General features: G+C 47.0%; 1 protein-coding gene across 3 annotated transcripts in view; it reads right to left on the minus strand.

Moving 5' to 3' along the window:
- Nucleotides 1-14,353, minus strand: part of LOC140426520 (UDP-N-acetylglucosamine transporter) — a 46,550-nt gene extending 32,197 nt beyond the window's left edge. The window contains exons 1-3 of one of the 3 annotated variants that reach the window (XM_072511394.1): nucleotides 14,184-14,342; nucleotides 5,258-5,401; nucleotides 1,271-1,475 (exon numbers count right to left, since the gene is read on the minus strand). In XM_072511394.1, the coding sequence (XP_072367495.1) occupies nucleotides 1,271-1,457 (187 nt within the window). In that variant the 5' untranslated portion in view covers nucleotides 1,458-1,475; nucleotides 5,258-5,401; nucleotides 14,184-14,342. Of the gene's footprint in view, nucleotides 1-1,270; nucleotides 1,476-5,257; nucleotides 5,402-13,804; nucleotides 13,981-14,183 lie in introns of those variants that run through there. The other 2 variants (XM_072511393.1, XM_072511395.1) reach the window with 2 other exon arrangements.
- Between the last annotated feature and the right edge of the window lie 983 nt (nucleotides 14,354-15,336).

Genomic DNA, 15,336 nt, shown 5'->3' on the forward strand with positions numbered 1-15,336 from the left:
GGACAGGATTGCATTAAACTGGTATCGAGAGGATTTACAAGGATGTTGCCAGGAATAGAGAATTTTAGTAATGAGGAAAAACCAATAGGCTTTTTTGGAACCAAGAAGGTGGAGAGAAGATTTAATTGAGGTGTATAAAATTATGAGGACTAGATGGTGGATCGGAAGGTTATTTCCATTACCAGGAAGGCCACAGATTAAAAGTCATTGCTGGAAAGCTTTGGGGGAGGAAGAAGTGAGGACTAATGTTGCCTCACACAGGGTGGTGAAGGTTTGGAATTGCCTATGGGCAGGGCGGCACAGTGGTGCAGCGGTTATCACTGCTGCCTCACAGCGCTGGCGTTCCGGGTTCGATTTCGGCCCCGGGTCACTGTCCGTGTGGTGTTTGCACATTCTCCCAGGGTCTGCGTGGGTCTCTCCCCCACAACCCAAAGATGTGCAGAGTAGGTGAATTGGGCACGCTAAACTGCCTCTTAATTGGAATAAAAAGAATTGAGTACTCTGAATTTTTTTTTTAAAAAGGAATTGCCTAAGAGGATGGTAGAAACAGAAAATCTCATCCGATTAAAAAAAAACATTTGAATGTGCACTTGAGGTGCCTTCATATACAGGGCTATTGATAAAGAGCTGGAAGGTAAGAATAGACTGGATAACTCTTTTTCTGTCAACACAGACACAATAGGTTGAAAAGCCTCCTTCTTTGCTGCCAATCGTCCCATGTTTCTGGTTTTTTTTGCCCTTTTCCCTGACACATGTACATTTATTTGTTTAAAATACTTATCCATTTCATTTTAAAAAGTTGTTATGGTCTACTTCCAGCTCTGCTTCCATGTTGCAACAACCCTCTGCGTATAAAATAAATTGCCACAAAGTGTCCCTTTGTTCATGTGTCATCTGCAAATCTGTTGCCTTTGACTAATAAAAATAATTTTTCTTCAATTTACTTAATCATAACCAGAACGGTTGATCAGGTGAAATAGTGTTGCAAATCTAGGATGCAGCCAAGCAGGACTTTGAAATGTGCACAAACAGTCCAGTTAAAATTTCTTGCAATTCAGGATTTGCGATTCACACCAAACTCAATGTTTCCATTCATTCTGATCTGATAGTTGACTAAACAATTTCAATAAAATGGATATTTCTCAACCAATGGGATTCTAGTATTCACAAGATGAAACAATAGAATGAGTTTTATGTACAAAATCTAATAAAAAGATTATTGCAAATTTATACCAGAAAAATTATATTAAGTACTAAATAGTATACTTACTAGAATCTTTATAGACTAACAAAAGGCATGCTGTAATCTTCATCACCTCCGCAATGACAACAGCAGTTGATGCTAGATAACGGGGTCCTTCTTCCTTGAATGTACGGGAGTAACGCATAGTCAGTACAAGGCTGGTTGTTTGAAAAACTAGAACTCCCAGTGAAATGTATTTCAAATTGAATGACATGTTTCCACCTTCACTTTCCTGGAAAAAGAGTTAAAAGTAAAACACTAATTCATATCACAAGAGTATTTTTAGCCTCTGACTTTATTGCGAATACACAAGGAAAAACCGTTTTAAAATTCTCAGATGTCAGCTAACAGTGGGGAGCAGGAAGAGTAGAAAGAGAAGGAATTTCCTTGCGATGTTAAGGAAGGGTTCCAGTCAATTGTATTTGATTACATCCTATTGCCAAACCCTCAACTGCAGTGGCAGGGACACCTAGATGATGTGGTTTGGCATTTGAAGATATCAATTCCCATTTTTTAACAGAAGTATACTTTTAGGAATATCAGGAGAGAGATAATTCAGTGCTCCTTTACTGATGGGTTTACATTATGATTGAAAAGTTCTCCCCACCAGTGTTAAAAGCCAAATCCTACCATTCTAAGCATTTATCATACTTCTTTTGCTGTGTAATTATCATCCAGTCTATTGTATTTAATTTATATTTGAAAATTATATTTACCAAGATTTTTAGTACAGTTGCACAGCACTGCCTTGTCTTCAATGGTCAAATTATTAGATGCAGAAAATGGGATTCAAAATGTTATTCAGATCTTTAAATTATTTTCTAAATAGTTGAAAAATTTACTTGAGATTTATATCGCTTTTAGAAAAATATTTCCCTCGACTATATTGTTATTCTGGGATTGAGGAAAATGGTTTCGCCCTCCTTATTTATTCTTTTGTCTGCAAGCAGGGACAGCAGATCTACCCAGAGATGAGAGAAGAGGCCACTCATTCATGATTGTCTCCATCAATTTTTGCTCTCACAAACAAAAGTGGATAAAAAGGATAGGTTTCCGTCAAAACATTGTATTTAAGAGACAGGTAGGTAAGCAAATTGTGAAGAAAATAATGGAAGGATAGATATGTGGTTAAGATTAGATGAAGAGGGATGGAAAGAGGTTTGTGTGGAGCATAAACATGGGACACAATGTCATCTTTGTTTCTGGTGCAATATGCCAAGGTTAACTAGTGAAAATAGATTAATTCTGGAGAGTTGGAGATTGGGTGGTGCAGTAAATTACAAAGTTAAGCATTGGGTGAACAATTTATTTTTAAGTTTAGAGATACCTGGTGATATTTCAAGTTGAGAAGTGATACATAAATACAAATATTATGAATAATATTGCAATGTTTTGCCAATTCCCATCTTCTCTTTTGAAGTAGTCAACTTGTTGCTGAGTTCAGTTCCATGGGTAATAATAATCTTCATTGTCATAAGTAGGCTTACATTAACACTGCAATGAAGTTACTGTGAAAAGCCCCGAGTCGCCACATTCCGGCACCTGTTCGGGTACACAGAGGGAGAATTCAGAATGTTCAAAATCCCTAATAGCATGTCTTTCGGGACTTGTAGGAGGAAACCGGAACACCTGGAGGAAACCCACGCAGACACGGGGAGAGCGTGAAGACTCCACACAGTGACCCAAGCCGGAAATCAAACCTGGGAACTGGAGCTGTGAAGCAAAGGTACGTGGGTACATGCTGAAGCAGCCATTATTCCTTTCTGAGCTGTGACGATGATCAAGCTATTCAACTGCAGAGAGCACCATAACCAATCCTTACCCCACCACCATATGCGCACACATCTACCAAGGTCAAACCATTAATTTTCTGAACCAAGAAATGCAGTGATGAAATGATTTTGAGACATCCCACAGGATAAAGTGCCATATAAATGCAATATGTTGATTAAACTCTAATGGTCACAAAACTGCAGCACTTTAACAAAAAGGTAAGATAAAGGACAATGCAATTTACTCAAAAACTCTTCACATCACAATGATGCAAACCCCTCTAATATCAGAGAATTGCTTTAATTAATCCACTCTAAATTCAAATCAACTTTATAAATAGAACTCAGATCCTTCACACTGGCTTAGATTGTGTGTTAAGAATAAGCCAGGTTAACAGTGCTCACAATTACGGAGTAAAATAGACAGAAACCTTTGAAATATTCATATGTGCAGTTGGAATTTTGTGGACAAGATATACCTGGACAATTTTCCACTTTGTTGTAGGTGGCAGTGTCATAGCTGTACTGGAACAACTTGACTAGAGGCACGCCTAATTCTGAAGCACAAAGATTTCAGCACTACAGCTGGGCGTTGTTGGGACCATTGTTTATGCTGCAGCCAGTGCACTCAGTTGTTTCTCGATATAATACACAGTGAATCAAACAGCTTCAGGATTGGCTTCTATGATTGTAGGATCCTCAGAAGGCCGAGATGGATTATCCACTCAGTACTTCTGGCTGAATTGGTTTGTGTCTGCTCTTTAGCATTCACCTTGTGGTTTCACTAGGTTTGCACTTTATTTTTAGGTCTGCTTGGTGCTGTTCCAGGCAACTCTCCAATACTCAACCAAGGTTGGTCCCTGCTGGAATATCAGAATGAGGTTACAGATTCTAGTGGAATACAACTCTGTTGCTGATTACATACAGCACTTCACGGATACCCAGTTTGAGCTGCTAGATCTGTTCTATCCATTTAACACAGTGGAAGTGGCACACAACATGGAGTTTGTCCTCAGTGTGAAAATAGGACTTCATCCTGACCAGGATTACTACGAACAGACACAACCATGACAGGCAGATCAGTGAGGACAAGATTTCTCCCTCATGTTGGTTCTTTCATCACCCGCTGCAGGTCTAGTATTGCAGCTGCATCCTTCAGGCCTCAAAAGTCAGTTCTGTCAGCGATAGTACTATCAAGCAATCTTGCTGATGGACATTGAAGTTTGGCACCAGAGTATACTCTGTGTATTTACAAACTCGCTACGCTTCTTCCAAAAGATGTCCATCATGGAAGAGTATTCATCAGCTGAGGGAGAGCAATAGGTGCAACCAGCAAAAGGTTTCCTGGTCCTTGCCCTCACCCAGTTTACAACAATTCTGCCAACAGGATACACCATCTCAGAGTTTTTCAAGCAAGGAAGTTGAACGAAAAAAACCATGAAGGCCATGTGCAGATGAAAATGCTATATGGTCTGATAAAACAAGCAAAAGCATCAAAAGTCACATTTTTGCAAGTTTTGCAAAGAAATACATTAGTTTCTTTCAGGTAGGCAGCAAAAAACAAAACAGTAACTCTATATTGTGCGTTAATTAAACCATTTATGTATATAGTTTTGTTTGCTTTCAAATCATATTTACAATATTAAAGAGATGAAAATTTCAATGTAAAGTTGTTTCACATTGCTGCAGTATTTGACACACATTTGCAAATGTATCTCACTCTGATCATCTCAGCACAATATAAACACACAATTTCAATACCTTCATTAAATATTTAAGTACCAGCATAGTATCACAAATACTATGATCTCAACCTCTTTTGGGAGCTTTGTACAAATAAAGGCTTTCTAACCAATTACAATGAAGAGAGCTCTGCATTGCCTTACATGCTTTAATTCTAATTTTTCCTGGATTAATAAGAGATCACAGGTATAAGAAGTAATTTAAAGAGACGTACGAGGTTAATAGCTTTGCTTCCCAAGAATGTCATCAACCTTTGCATCAGCATTTAACACAAGACCGATGTCAAGATTTGACAGAGGAAAATTATAAATGCTGTAACCACATAATTATTTAATATGAAGAAACAAATATATATACAATTAAAATTATGTGGGTAAATATTAAAATGAAGTAAGGTGCTATGGTCAATCCAATACCTAACATATAGTCCTTGCTCCACTAAAGAGGCAAAACTACCATAAATTCCCCAAACTACACACAGATAAACGTTATAACTAACCTTTGTTGTGCAAGTAGATTAAGGTTTCAATCTTTTATTTGTATCCTCTGAGCTACTGGCAGATCCCAGAATCGGGACACTGATATTCATTGTACTACAACATATTTGAGATTTCTGTTCTTGGCCTAGCAATCTGTTTAAAATCTTAAGAAACAAAGATGTGCATTAATATAGTATTTGCACAACTACCAGATACCCAAAAGGCACTTTACTGCCAATTAATTACTTTTAAAATGTGTAGTCACTGTTGTAATGTAGGAAACACAGCAGTCAATTTTGCATACAGCAAGTTCCCACAAACAATAATGTGCTAATGACAAGATCATCTGTTTCTGTGATGGTGATTGGAGGATAAATATTAGCCATGGTACTGGAGAGAACACTCTCCTGCTCCTCTTCAAAAACAGTGCCCTGGGATCTTTTACATCAATAGTACTGAAGACTTGTGCTCCAGAAATTGCTGCAGCCCTAGCCAAGCTGCTACAACACCAGCATCTACCTGGTAATATGGAAAATTGCCCAGATATGTCCTGTACATAAAAAGGTCAAATTCAACCTGGCCAATTACTGCCCCATTAGTCTGCTCTCGATCATCAGCAACGCGATAGAAAAGATAATTCACTGTGCTATCAAGCGGTACTTACTTAGCAAAGCCGTGTCACTGACTCTCAGTTTGGGTTCCATCAGGATCACTCAGCCCCTGACCTCATTGCAGCCTTGGTTCACACATGGACAAAAGAGCTGAGCTCCGGAGATGAGTTGAGAGACACTGGCCTTGACATCAAGTCAGCATTTGATCATGTGTGACATCAAGGCACATCAAGACATCAAGGCGAGCCTTAGCAAAACAGGAATCGGGGAAAACTCTCCATTGGTTGGAGTTATAACAAACACAAAGCAAGGTCATTGTGGTTGTTGTAGGTCAATCAACTAATTTCCATGATATCACTGGAGGAGCTCCTCAGGTATACTCAATTTGAGCTGCTAGATCTCTGTCCTAGGCCCAATCATCTTTAGCTGTTTTATCAATAATGACCTCCCTTCCACCATAAGGTCAGAAGTGGGGATGTTCGCTGATAACTGCACAATGTTCAGCATCATTTGCAACTCCTCAGATACTGAAGCAGCCCATGTCCAAAGACAGCAAGACCTGGGCAATATACTGGCTTGGACTGACAAATGGCAAGTAACATATGCATCAGTAAGTGCCAGGCGAGGACCATCGCCAACAAGAAAATATCCAACTTCTCCCCTGGACATTCAATGGTATCACTATTGCTTATTTCCCCACTATCAACATTCTGGGGGTTACCATAGACCAAAACTGATTGGACTAGCCGTGTACTCCGGGTGCTCCTGTTTCCTCCCACAGTCCAAAGATGTGCAGGTTAGTTGGATTGGCCATGCTAAATTGCCCTTAGTGTCCAAAAAGGTTAGGAGGGTTTATTGGGTTATGGGAATAGGGTGGAAATAAGGGCTTAAGTGGGTCGGTGCAGACTCGTTGGGCCGAATGGCCTCCTTCTGCACTGTTTCTCTATGTTCTATGTTCTAAATACTGTGGCGACAAGAGGTCAGAGGCTAGGAATCCTGCAGAGAGTAACTGACCTCTTGACTCACCGACATCTGTCCAACATTAAGGCACAAGTCAGGAGTTTACTCTTCATTCGCCTGGATAAGTGCAGCTCCAACAACATTCAATGAGCTTGATATCATCCAGAAAAAAGCAGCCTGCTTGATTGCTTGTAGATGGGGTACGATTTACTCTCTCTGCCACTGACACACAATGTCAGCTGTGTTTACCACCCATACACTGGTTTAGCTCAGTGGGCTAAACAGCTGGTGTATGATGCCGAACAAGGCCAGCAGCGCGGGTTCAATTCCCGTACCAGCTTACCCGAACAGGCACCGGAATGTGGCGACTAGGGGCTTTTCACAGTAACTTCATATTTGTGACAATAAAAGGTTATTATTATTATAAGATGCAGTGCAGGAAATCGCCAAGGCTCCATTGGCACTATCTTCAAAACCCGCAACCATTACCATCTAGAAAGTCAAGGGCAGCAGACACATCAGAACACACCTCCTGAAGTTCCCCTCCAAGCCACGCACCAATCTGACTTGGAAATATAATGCTGTTCCTTCACTGTGTCTGAACAAAAATCCTAGAATTCCCTAACAGCACCGTGGATATACCGACACTACATGGACTGCAGCAGTTCAAAGAGGCAGCTCACCATCACCTTCTCCACGGTAATTAGGGATGGGCAATAAATGCTGGTCTAGCCAGTGATGCCCGTCCCATAATTAAAAATAAAATCCTTGGGTGGAGTGGGAGTATATTTGGGAAGTGTTGCGGAGGTTTGGGTTTGGGGAGGGGTTCATCAGTTGGGTCAGGCTGCTATATAGAGCCCCGGTGGCGAGTGTGGCTACGAACCGGCGGATGTTGGAGTACTTTCGGCTGTACCGGGGGACGAGGCAGGGGTGCCGATCCTTAGGGTGTTTGGGGACTTTTCGGAGTATAAACTCAACGTAGGGAAGAGTGAGCTCTTTGTGGTGCATTCAGGGGACCAGGGAATGGGAATAGACGAGTTATCGCTGAAGAGGGCGGAAAGGAGCTTTCGGTACCTAGGGATCCAAGTAGCTCGGAGTTGGGGGGCCCTGCACGAGCTCAATTTGGTGGAGCAGATGGAGGAGGATTTTAAAAGATGGGATATGCTGCCACTCTCACTAGCGGGTAGGGTGCAATCGGTCAAAATGACGGTCCTCCAGAGGTTTCTCTTTGTGTTCCAGTGCCTTCCCATTTTGATCCCCAAGGCCTTTTTCAAACGGGTAAGCAGGAGCATCATGTGTGGGCGAATAAGACCCCGAGGGTGAAGAGAGTGTTTCTGGAGTGTAGCAGGGACAGGGGAGGGCTGGCGCTGCTAAATTTGTGTGGCTTTTATTGGGCAGCCAATGTGGCGATGATTCGTAAGTGGGTAATGGAGGGAGAGGGGGCGGCGTGGAAGAGGCTAGAGATGGCGTCCTGAGTGGGCACGAGCCTGAGGGCGCTGGTGACGGCACCGCTGCTGCTCTCGCCGACAAGGTACACCACGAGTCCGGTGGTGGCGGTGACGCTGACTATCTGGGGGCAGTGGAGGCGACACAGGGGCGAGTGTCCACATGTTTTGACTTACGGGAGTGATATGGGGGGAGCAAAAAAGCTAGACAGGGATCTAGCGGGCGGGGGGGGGGGGGGGGAGAGAAGAAACAGGGTTGCTGCTGCACTGGCCGAAAGGGAATGGGACACAGAAGAGGTGGCCGGGACGGAGGTCCCCCGATTGGGGGCCTGGAGGGTGAGGGAGACGCGGACACGGGACTGGCCCAGAAAAGGAGATGGCTAGTCAGCGGGGGGGGGGGGGGGGGGGGGGGGGGGGGGGGGGGGAGAGGAGGAGGAGGAGGAGGAGGAGGAGAGAAGCGCATGTTGGGGCGCATCCCGGACCTGGAGGTAGGAGGACTGATAATGGGAGGGGACTTTAATACAGTGCTGGATCCAGCACTAGACCGCTCCAGATCAAGGACGGGAGAGAGGCCGGCGGCGGCCAGGGTGCTCAGGGGGTTTATGGACCAGATGGGGGGAGTGGACCCATGGAGGTTTGCAAGACCGCAGGCCAGGGAATTTTCTTTCTTCTCCCACGTGCACAAGGCATACTCCCGGATAGACTTCTTTGTGCTGCGCACGGCGCTCATCCCGAGGGTGGAGGGGACGGAGCATTCGGCCATAGCCGTTTCGGACCATGCCCCGCAATGGGTGGAAGTGGGGCTGGGAGAGGAGAGGGACCAATGCCCGCTGTGGCGGTTGGATGTGGGACTGTTGGCAGATGAGGTGGTGTGTGGTAAGGTAAGGGGTGTATTGAAAGGTACCTGGAGGCCAACGACAATGGGGAGGTGCGAGTGGGGGTGGTATGGGAGCCGTTGAAGGTGGTGATCAGGGGAGAGCTAATCTCCATCAGGGCTCATAGGGAGAAGACAGAGGGCAGGGAAAGGGAGAGGTTAGTGGGGGAGATTTTGCGAGTGGACAGGAGATACGCAGAGGCCACGGAGGAAAGATTACTTGGGGAAAGGCGACGGCTCCAGACAGAGTTTGACCTGTTGACCACGGGGAAGGCGGAGGCACAGTGGAGGAAGGCGCAGGGGGCGACCTACGAGTACGGGGAAAAGGCCAGTCGGATGCTGGCACACCAGCTCCGTGAGAGGGCGGCAGTGAGGGAAATAGGGGGAGTCAAAGATGGTGGGGGAGCCATGGCCCAGAGTGCAACGGAAATAGACAAGGTATTCAAGGCCTTCTATGAAGAGCTGTACAGATCCCAGCCCCCCCCCCCCCCCCCCCCCCCCCACACGGGGGGGGGGGGGAGAGAGAGAGAGAGGAAGGAAGAGAGAGAGAGCGCGAGAGAGAGAGAGCGAGAGGCGAGAGAGCGAGGGGATGGGAAGATTCCTGGAACAACTGCGGTTCCCGAGGGTGGAGGAGCAAGAGGTGGCTGGTTTGGGGGCACCAATCGGGTTGGAGGAGCTGAGTAAGGGTTTGGGGAGCATGCAGGCGGGGAAGGCCCCGGGGCCGGATGGGTTCCCGGTGGAGTTCTATAGAAAGTATGCGGACCTGTTGGCCCCGCTACTAGTGAGGACTTTAACGAGGCAAGAGAGGAGGGGACCCTGCCCCCGGTAATGTCGGAGGCGACAATTTCCTTGATTCTGAAGCGAGACAAGGACCCACTGCAATGTGGATCGTACAGGCCGATTTCGCTCCTTAATGTGGACGCTAAGCTATTGGCAAAAGTGCTGGCCACGAGGATTGAGGACTGTGTCCCGGGGGTGATACATGAGGACCAGACAGGATTTGTAAAGTGCAGGCAATTAAATACGAATGTGCGGCGGCTCTTAAACGTGATAATGATGACATCGGAGGAGGGAGAGGCGGAGATAGTGGCAGCCATGGACGCGGAAAAGGCCTTTGACCGAGTAGAGTGGGAGTACCTCTGGGAGGTGTTGCGTAGGTTTGGGTTCGAGGGAGGGTTTATTAGCTGGGTTAAACTCCTTTACAGAGCCCCGGTGGCAAATGTGGTGACGAACCGGCGGAGTTCGGAGTACTTTCGGCTGTACCAAGGAACGAGGCAGGGGTGCCCTCTGTCCCCCCTGTTGTTTGCATTGGCGATCGAACCCTTGGCCATATCACTAAGGGAGTCTAATAAATGGAGGGGGTGGTCCGCGGGGGAGAAGAGCATCGGGTGTCGCTATACGCGGACGACCTGCTGCTGTACGTGGCGGACCCAATGGAGGGGATGGTGGAGGTCATGCAGACTTTGAGGGAGTTTGGGGAGTTCTCGGGCTATAAGCTCAATGTAGGGAAGAGCGAGCTTTTTGTACTACAGGCAGGGGACCAAGAAAGAGGGATAGGGGACCTACCGCTGAGGAGGGTGGAGGGGAGCTTTCGGTATCTAGGGATCCAGATAGCCAGGAGCTGGGGGGCCCTACACAAACTGAATCTGACGAGGTTGGTGGACCAAATGGAGGTGGACTTCAAAAGATGGGACATGTTGCCGCTCTTGTTGGCGGGTAGAGTGCAGTCGGTAAAAATGGTGGTCCTTCCGAGGTTTTTGTTTGTGTTCCAGTGCCTCCCCATCGTGATCACCAAGGGCTTTTTCAAGAGAGTAGGTAGGAGTATTATGGGGTTTGTGTGGGCGAACAAAACCCCGAGGGTAAGGAGAGGGTTCCTGGAACGCAGTAGGGACCGAGGAGGGCTGGCGCTGCCAAACCTAGGGAGCTACTACTGGGCAGCAAACGTGGCGATGATCCGTAAGTGGGTTATGGAGGGAGAGGGGGCGGCATGGAAGAGGATGGAGATGGCGTCCTGCAAAGGAACGATCTTGGGGGCGCTGGTGACGGCACCGCTGCCGCTCTCGCCATCAAAGTACACCACGAGCCCGGTGGTGGCAGCAACGTTAAGGATCTGGGGCCAGTGAAGACGGCATAGGGGTGCAGTGGGAGCCTCGGTGTTGTCCCCGATCAGGGGTAACCACCGGTTTGTCCCGGGGAAAATGGACGGGGGGTTCCAGGGCTGGCACCGGGTGGGGATTAGAAGAATGGGGGGCCTGTTCATCGACGGGACATTTGCAAGCCTAGGGGCACTGGAGGAGAAGTTTGAGCTACCCCCGGGAAATGCATTCAGATATATGCAGGTGAGGGCTTTTATGAGGCGACAGGTCAGGGAATTCCCGCTGCTCCTGACACAGGAAATTCAAGATAGGGTGATCTCGGGTGTATGGGTCGGGGAGGCAAGGTTTCGGCAATACACCAAGAGATGAAAGAAGAGGGGGAAGCGCTAGCAGAAGAGTTGAAGGGTAAATGGGAGGAGGAGATCGAGGAAGGTTTGTGGGCTGACGCCCTTGCTAGGGTTAATTCCTCCTCCTCATGTGCCAGGCTCAGCCTGATACAATTTAAGGTGGTTCACAGAGCGCACCTGACGGGGGCGAGGTTGAGTAGGTTCTTTGGGGTAGAGGACAGATGCGGAAGATGTTCGGGGAGCCCGGCGAACCATGTCCACATGTTCTGGACATGTCCGGCACTGGAGGGGTTCTGGAGAGGAGTGGCGGGAGCAATATCTCAGGTAGTGAAAGTCCGGGTCAAGCCAAGCTGGGGGCTAGCAATATTTGGAGTAGTGGACGAGCCGGGAGTGCAGGAGGCGAAAGAGGCCGGCATTCTGGCCTTTGCGTCCCTGGTAGCCCGGCGAAGGATCTTGCTAATGTGGAAGGAGTCGAAGCCCCCTAGCGTGGAGGCCTGGACAAACGACATGGCTGGGTTCATATAGTTGGAGAGGATTAAGTTTGCCTTAAGGGGGTCTTCGCAGGGGTTCTACAGGCGGTGGCTACCGTTCCTAGACTACCTCGCGGAGCATTAGAGGAAGGTCGGTCAGCAGCAGCAGCAACCCTGGGGGGGGGGGGGGGGGGGGGGGAAGAGAGAGAGAAGAGGGGGGAAGAGGGGGAACGAGAGATTGCTTGAGGGGACGGATGAGCGGGGGATAACATGGAGGGTGGGGGAAACTGGCATGAATGGGCGAGAGCCAGTGTATAAAGCTATGTAAATATATAATCTTACCATGTATATATCTTGCTCAGGGCGATTTTGTGTTATTTTGTTACGGGGGGGGGGTTATTGTTTGTAAGGGGGAAAATTTGTTTTGTTTTGTTAAAAAACTTTAATAAATATATATATTTTTTAAAAAAGATGTGCGGTTAGGTGGATTGGCCATTGAGACGAAACCACGAACACCAAGTGTTACTATGTGCTGAGGTCTTCCCTGTCCCATATGTTGTGAAGTATGGGTCTGGTCACCTTGCCACTCCAAACTGTTGGACCGTACTGAACCACCTATTCCTCTTGGAAAGGTTTAAGCAGAAAAATACCTTTGACTACAAGTCCATTAGGCAATGGTCTGCACATAAAGTCCAGGAGGCCTTGCAGGAAAAAATAAATGGTAAATCCTGAAAGATGGTTTCCAGAGCAGACCGTCAAGTTATTTGGCATCATCACCAAACGTTTCAAAAAAAGCACCAAGATGCAGCTTGGTCGGTAGCGTAAAAGGCCCTCCCCATCAGGTCCTTCATACATGCCCAAAGATTCAGTCCCTCTGCATATTGCGCTTGAGGTGGCTGTTGTATGGAAGGGACTATTGCTAATCTCCTCTGAAATACACCTTTGCAAAGGTCTGGAGAGATGCAGTGTTTTTTGTCAAGGTACATCCTGTGCAGCTGTGCGACACAAGACTCTATGTGCTGTTCCCAGGGATGCATGCTCAGATCAAATGCAGCTGATGGAGGCGGCACGGTGGTGCAGTGGTTAGCACTGCTGCCTCATGGCTCTAAAGACCCAGGTTCAATTCTGGTCCCGGTCACTGTCCGTGTCTGTGTGGGTCTCATCCCCACAGCCCAAAGACGTGCAGGGTAGGTGGATTGGCCACTCTAAACCTGCTGGTCTTCTCGTGCAAAGCGGGCTCCTTGACTGAATGTTGTAGATTGGCACATTCCAAGGTCCAGGACTACATGCTATGGGGCACATGAAAGCTTGGGTGGCTCCACAAAGATGCAGTGGGGAAAGGTCGTCTAAGACCTTTCAGCTGCTAGACCTGTACACCTGACATTGAATGTACTTTGCAAATACAAGAGTATTGACATTATATTGAGGCATCTCAAGAGAAGAACATGCTGTATGAAGGATAGTTGAATTAATTTTCAAGTTTTGTCATTTCTCAACTTGAAATGTTTTGCCCTCAAGCTGCATGCCTGGCATGAAAAATATATCATAAATATCTAGACAGTTATAGTTCTTTAGCAGCACCTTGTAGTGGAACATCACTGTATGAAGACAAGTCTAATTTTATGGTTGTCATTTTTAAGTTGAAACGTTTGGTAATCTACTTTTACAAATTTTCTGAATGAAGTATATTTTTGGGAAGAAGCAAATCATGATCCTCGGGCAACAGTGAAGAGACGGGCGCTACAGTCAATCACACACACACACCTGTATCCTTGGGGTCCTCGGTCAGTCACCAACAAAGGGACACGTCCCGGGATGGGACCCTGGTTTAAAATCTCATTTGGCAGACGGCACCTCCGACAGTGCAGCACCCTCTCGGGACCGTCAGCCTTGATGTCTTACTCAGGTCCTGGAGCCGGACTTGAACCCGGAACCTTGCGACCCGGAGCAGTCACCAAGTGAATGACGGGCGATCTCGGCTGGTGTTTAAGTTACAGCTGATAGATATAGGAATTGTGACAGCACCGCAGGTGGGTCGGTAAACGCGGCCGTTTTTTTTTAAATCGGTTGCGAGCCGAGCACCTTGATATGAAATATAAGCCGCTATTGGTTCCAGCGTTAGGAACAGCGGACGCCTGCTCACCTCTACCACCATGGCCGGGGACGGCAGTTTATTCCCCCGCTTCCGAGTGTACTTTTCCCGGCTGCATTGGTGGAGGGGCCGGCGCCTCCCGCTCTTCTCACCTCAGGACTCCTTCCTCTCGGCGCAATGGCCCCCGCCGCCGCTCCCCTGCAGCCACAACGCCTCAGCTCTTCTCGCGAGAGCGCGCCCACAGACACAGGCAGACGACCCAACCTGCTGCCCACACCACCCCCCCCCCCCCCCCCCCCCAGCAATTCGCCAACACACTTTTTTCCCCCAAAGACCTCCTTCCTCCCTGCTTCAACAAATTGAATTTATACAGCCTAAAAATCTAAATACACCCAGGACTTAAAGCCTTGCATCTTGTCCAGTCACACTTTTAACAGCTGCTGAAGCTCGTTCCTTTTTCAAGTGAAGTCAGTCACTGCTGTGGCAAAACATCAGCATTCAAATTGTCCACAGCAAGCTCCCCCAAAACAGCAATTTGATCGTGAATGTGGTGGTATGTACACAAGGGGTTAATGTAAATACACTACAACTAAGTAACCACTAGAGGGAACACCAGAGATGTCATGACATGCAGACATACAGCCAATGGGTCATTAGAACAGGACACAACCAATGGGTAATCAGGACACCCAGAGGTGGCATTACCACAAGGGGACACTTCACAACCCATATAAAAGGACAGGGCACACATGCTCTGCCTCTTTCCACAGACAGACATCTAGAGAGTACATTGGGGTTGATCAACAGCATCACACCCAGCACGCGGCTTAGAGCAGCTGTAGACTGAGTTACTACAGCTAGATTAGCAGAGAGTCAAACTCATTTAAGAACGGTGTTAATAGTTCAATAAACACGTTGAATTCATTTCATAGTCTGGAGCTTCCTTTGTCAAAGCATACATCAAGGAAGCAGCTTATGCTGCACGAGGCAGCATAATACAACAGTGAACAAATAACCGGTTTTGGATTTTAAAACCCAGAAAATGTTGGAAAAAAGCTCAGCAGGCCTGGCTACATCTGTGGAGCGAGAAGCACAGTTAACGCTTAAGTCTATGCAGCCTTACAGCTCTGTATTTCAGTTTTCAGATTTCCTGAATGCACAGTATTTTGCTTTTATTAAAGTGCTTTAGATACTGGTTTAGGAA

This window comes from Scyliorhinus torazame, chromosome 7, assembly GCF_047496885.1.
Source record: "Scyliorhinus torazame isolate Kashiwa2021f chromosome 7, sScyTor2.1, whole genome shotgun sequence".
Taxonomy (NCBI): Eukaryota; Metazoa; Chordata; class Chondrichthyes; order Carcharhiniformes; family Scyliorhinidae; genus Scyliorhinus; species Scyliorhinus torazame.